Below are 5,000 nucleotides of genomic sequence, written 5' to 3' on the forward strand. Positions count from 1 at the left end.
GTACCGTTACCGGCCTTCATAGGTGCTCGCTAACAGCACTTGCCCCTACAGCCTGCTAGAGGCTACCTGGGGGAGCTTTGTCTGTGTGTGTAACAGCACTTGCCCCTACAGCCCTGCTAGAGGCTACCTGGGGGAGCTTTGTCTGTGTGTGTAACAGCACTTGCCCCTACAGCCCTGCTAGAGGCTACCTGGGGGAGCTTTGTCTGTGTGTGTGTAACAGCACTTGCCCCTACAGCCCTGCTGGAGGCTATCTGGGGGAGCTTTGTCTGTGTGTGTAACAGCACTTGCCCCTACAGCCAGCTAGAGGCTACCTGGGGGAGCTTTGTCTGTGTGTCACAGCACTTGCCCCTACAGCCTGCTAGAGGCTACCTGGGGCAGCTTTGTCTGTGTGTGTAACAGCACTTGCCCCTACAGCCCTGCTAGAGGCTACCTGTGGGAGCTTTGTCTGTGTGTGTCACGGCACTTGCCCCTACAGCCAGCTAGAGGCTACCTGGGGGAGCTTTGTCTCTGTGTGCGTGTAACAGCACTTGCCCCTACAGCCCTGCTAGAGGCTACCTGGGGGAGCTTTGTCTGTGTAACAGCACTTGCCCGTACAGCCTGCTAGAAGCTACCTGGGGGTAGCTTTGTCTGTGTGTGTTACAGCACTTGCCCCTGCAGCCCTGCTAGAGGCTACCTGGGGGAGCTTTGTCTGTGTCTGTGTGTGTCACGGCACTTGCCCCTACAGCCTGCTAGAGGCTACCTGGGGGACCTTTGTCTGTGTGTGTTACAGCACTTGCCCCTACAGCCCTGCTAGAGGTTACCTGGGGGAGCTTTGTCTCTGTGTGTGTGTTACAGCACTTGCCCCTACAGCCCTGTTAGAGGCTACCTGGGGGACCTTTGTGTGCGTGTGTAGCTGCTGGATTTTGAACCACGGGCAGCTGAGCAGGTACCACTGCTGATGAAGCTGAACAGGGTGGACCTGGCCATGATGAGAGCCATACAGAGCGGAGACTCGGATCTGGGTGAGCGTCACTCACTCAGTCACTCACTCAGTCGCTCACTCAGTCACTCACTCACTCACCCACTCACCCACCCACTCACTCACCCACCCACCCACCCACCCGCTCACTCACTCACCCACTCACTCACCCACTCACTCACCCACCCACTCACTCACCCACCCACTCACTCACCCACTCACTCACCCACTCACTCACCCACCCACTCACTCACCCACTCACTCACCCACCCACTCACTCACCCACCCACTCACCCACTCACCCACCCACCCACTCACTCACCCACTCACTCACCCACCCACCCACCCGCTCACTCACTCACCCACTCACTCACCCACTCACTCACCCACCCACCCACTCACTCACCCACTCACCCACTCACCCACCCACCCACTCACCCACTCACCCACTCACTCACCCACTCACTCACCCACTCACCCACTCACTCACCCACTCACCCACCCACCCACTCACCCACCCACTCACCCACTCACTCACTCACCCACCCACTTACTCACTCACCCACCCATTCACTCACACTTCACGGAGTCTGTGACTCTTGTTGTGGTTGTTGTTTTGGTTGTTGTTGTGGTTGTTGTTGTGGTTGTTGTTGTGGTTGTTGATGTTGTTGTTGATGTTGTTGATGTTGTTGTTGATGGTTGATGTTGTAGTCTACATGGTGATCTCGCATCTCAAGGAGTCTGTGACTCTTGTTGTTGTTGTTGTGGTTGTTGTTGTTGTTGATGTTGTTGTTGTTGTGGTTGTTGTGATTGTTGTGGTTGTTGTTGTGGTTGTTGTTGTAGTCTACATGGTGATCTCACATCTCAAGGAGTCTGTGACTCTTGTTGTTGTTGTGGTTGTTGTTGTTGTGGTTGTTGTTGTGGTTGTTGTTGTTGTTGTGGTTGTTGATGTTGTTGTTGTTGTAGTCTACATGGTGATCTCACATCTCAAGGAGACTGTGACTCTTGTTGTTGTGGTTGTTGTTGTGGTTGTTGTTGTTGTTGTTGTAGTCTACATGGTGATCTCACATATCAAGGAGACTGTGACTCTTGTTGTTGTTGTTGTGGTTGTTGTGGTTGTTGTTGATGTTGTTGATGGTTGATGTTGTAGTCTACATGGTGATCTCACATCTCAAGGAGTCTGTGACTCTTGTTGTTGTTGTTGTTGTGGTTGTTGTTGTTGTTGTGGTTGTTGTTGTTGTTGTGGTTGTTGTTGTAGTTGTTGTTGTGGTTGTTGTTGTTGTGGTTGTTGTTGTGGTTGTTGTTGTAGTTGTAGTGTTTGTTGTTGTTGTTGTGGTTGTTGTTGTAGTCTACATGGTGATCTCACATCTCAAGGAGTCTGTGACTCTTGTTGTTGTTGTGGTTGTTGTTGATGTTGTTGTGGTTGTTGTGGTTGTTGTTGTTGTTGTTGATGTTGTTGTTGTTGATGTTGTTGTTGTAGTCTACATGGTGATCTCACATCTCAAGGAGTCTGTGACTCTTGTTGTTGTTGTGGTTGTTGTTGATGTTGTTGTTGTTGATGTTGTTGTTGTTGTGGTTGATGTTGTTGTTGTTGTTGATGTTGTTGTTGATGGTTGATGTTGTTGTAGTCTACATGGTGATCTCACATCTCAAGGAGTCTGTGACTCTTGTTGTTGTTGTTGTGGTTGTTGTTGTTGTTGTGGTTGTTGTTGTTGATGTTGTTGTTGTTGTGGTTGTTGTGATTGTTGTGGTTGTTGTTGTGGTTGTTGTGGTTGTTGTGGTTGTTGTTGTGGTTGTTGATGTTGTTGTTGTGGTTGTTGTTGTGGTTGTTGTTGTTGTAGTCTACATGGTGATCTCACATCTCAAGGAGTCTGTGACTCTTGTTGTTGTTGATGTTGTTGTGTTGTGATTGTTGTGGTTGTTGTGGTTGTTGTTGTAGTCTACATGGTGATCTCACATCTCAAGGAGTCTGTGACTCTTGTTGTTGATGTTGTTGTTGATGTTGTTGTTGTTGTGGTTGTGATTGTTGTGGTTGTTGTTGTAGTCTACATGGTGATCTCACATCTCAAGGAGTCTGTGACTCTTGTTGTTGATGTTGTGGTTGTTGTTGTTGATGTTGTTGTTGTGGTTGTTGTTGTTGTAGTCTACATGGTGATCTCACATCTCAAGGAGTCTGTGACTCTTGTTGTTGTTGTGGTTGTTGTTGTTGTGGTTGTTGTTGTGGTTGTAGTTGTGGTTGTTGTTGTGGTTGTGGTTGTTGTTGTTGTTGTGGTTGTTGTTGTAGTCTACATGGTGATCTCACATCTCAAGGAGTCTGTGACTCTTGTTGTTGTTGTTGTGGTGGTTGTTGTTGTAGTCTACATGGTGATCTCACATCTCAAGGAGTCTGTGACTCTTGTTGTTGTTGTGGTTGTTGTTGTGGTTGTTGTTGTGGTTGTTGTTGTGGTTGTAGTTGTGGTTGTGGTTGTTGTTGTTGTGGTTGTTGTTGTTGTGGTTGTTGATGTTGTTGTAGTCTACATGGTGATCTCACATCTCAAGGAGTCTGTGACTCTTGTTGTTGTTGATGTGGTTGTTGTTGATGTTGTTGTTGTGGTTGTTGTTGTGGTTGTTGATGTTGTTAATGTTGTTGATGTTGTTGTTGTGGTTGTAGTCTACATGGTGATCTCACATCTCAAGGAGTCTGTGACTCTTGTTGTTGTTGTGGTTGTGGTTGTTGTTGTGGTTGTTGTTGTGGTTGTTGTTGTGGTTGTTGTTGTGGTTGTAGTTGTGGTTGTTGTTGTGGTTGTTGTTGTTGTGGTTGTTGTTGATGTTGTTGTTGTTGTAGTCTACATGGTGATCTCACATCTCAAGGAGTCTGTGACTCTTGTTGTTGTTGATGTTGTTGTTGTTGTTGTGGTTGTGGTTGTTGTTGATGTTGTTGTTGATGTTGTTGTGGTTGTTGTTGTTGTTGATGTTGTTGTTGTGGTTTTTGTTGTAGTCTACATGGTGATCTCACATCTCAAGGAGTCTGTGACTCTTGTTGTTGTTGATGTTGTTGTTGTTGTTGTGGTTGTGGTTGTTGTTGATGTTGTTGTTGATGTTGTTGTGGTTGTTGTTGTTGTTGTTGATGTTGTTGTTGTGGTTGTTGTTGTAGTCTACATGGTGATCTCACATCTCAAGGAGTCTGTGACTCTTGTTGTTGTTGTGGTTGTTGTTGATGTTGTTGTGGTTGTTGTGGTTGTTGTTGTTGTTGTTGTAGTCTACATGGTGATCTCACATCTCAAGGAGTCTGTGACTCTTGTTGTTGTGGTTGTTGTTGTTGTTGTGGTTGTTGTTGTTGTGGTTGTTGTTGTGGTTGTTGTTGTTGTGGTTGTTGTTGTTGTGGTTGTTGTGGTTGTTGTTGATGTTGTTGTGGTTGTTGTTGTAGTCTACATGGTGATCTCACATCTCAAGGAGTCTGTGACTCTTGTTGTTGTTGTGGTTGTGGTTGTTGTTGTGGTTGTTGTTGATGTTGTTGTTGTTGTAGTTGTTGATGTTGTTGTGGTTGTTGTTGTAGTCTACATGGTGATCTCACATCTCAAGGAGTCTGTGACTCTTGTTGTTGTTGTTGTTGTGGTTGTTGTTGTTGTTGATGTTGTTGTTGTTGATGGTTGTTGTTGTAGTCTACATGGTGATCTCACATCTCAAGGAGTCTGTGACTCTTGTTGTTGTGGTTGTTGTGATTGTTGTTGTTGTTGTTGTTGATGTTGTTGTTGTTGATGGTTGTTGTTGTGGTTGTTGTTGTAGTCTACATGGTGATCTCACATCTCAAGGAGTCTGTGACTCGTCTTGTTGTTGTTGTGATTGTTGTTGTTGTTGTGGTTGTTGTTGTTGTTGTTGATGTTGTTGTTGTGGTTGTTGTTGTAGTCTACATGGTGATCTCACATCTCAAGGAGTCTGTGACTCTTGTTGTTGTTGTTGTGGTTGTTGTTGTGGTTGTTGTTGTGGTTGTTGTTGTGGTTGTTGTTGTAGTTGTTGTTGTTGTGGTTGTTGTTGTTGTGGTTGTTGTTGTTGTGGTTGTTGT

The 5,000-nt window shown here is 45.9% G+C and overlaps 1 protein-coding gene across 2 annotated transcripts in view; it reads left to right on the forward strand.

The window, feature by feature from the left end:
* Positions 1 to 5,000, forward strand: part of LOC142906988 (vacuolar protein sorting-associated protein 16 homolog) — an 82,967-nt gene that overhangs the window by 71,587 nt on the left and 6,380 nt on the right. The window contains exons 11-12 of one of the 2 annotated variants that reach the window (XM_076055885.1): positions 893 to 1,001; positions 4,724 to 4,756. In XM_076055885.1, the coding sequence (XP_075912000.1) occupies positions 893 to 938 (46 nt within the window). In that variant the 3' untranslated portion in view covers positions 939 to 1,001; positions 4,724 to 4,756. Of the gene's footprint in view, positions 1 to 892; positions 1,002 to 4,723; positions 4,757 to 5,000 lie in introns of those variants that run through there. The other variant, XM_076055884.1, reaches the window with a different exon arrangement.

The sequence above is a fragment of the Petromyzon marinus genome, chromosome 73, assembly GCF_048934315.1.
Source record: "Petromyzon marinus isolate PM22_M1 ecotype Great Lakes invasive population chromosome 73, UKy_Petmar_22M1.pri1.0, whole genome shotgun sequence".
Taxonomy (NCBI): domain Eukaryota; kingdom Metazoa; phylum Chordata; class Hyperoartia; order Petromyzontiformes; family Petromyzontidae; genus Petromyzon; species Petromyzon marinus.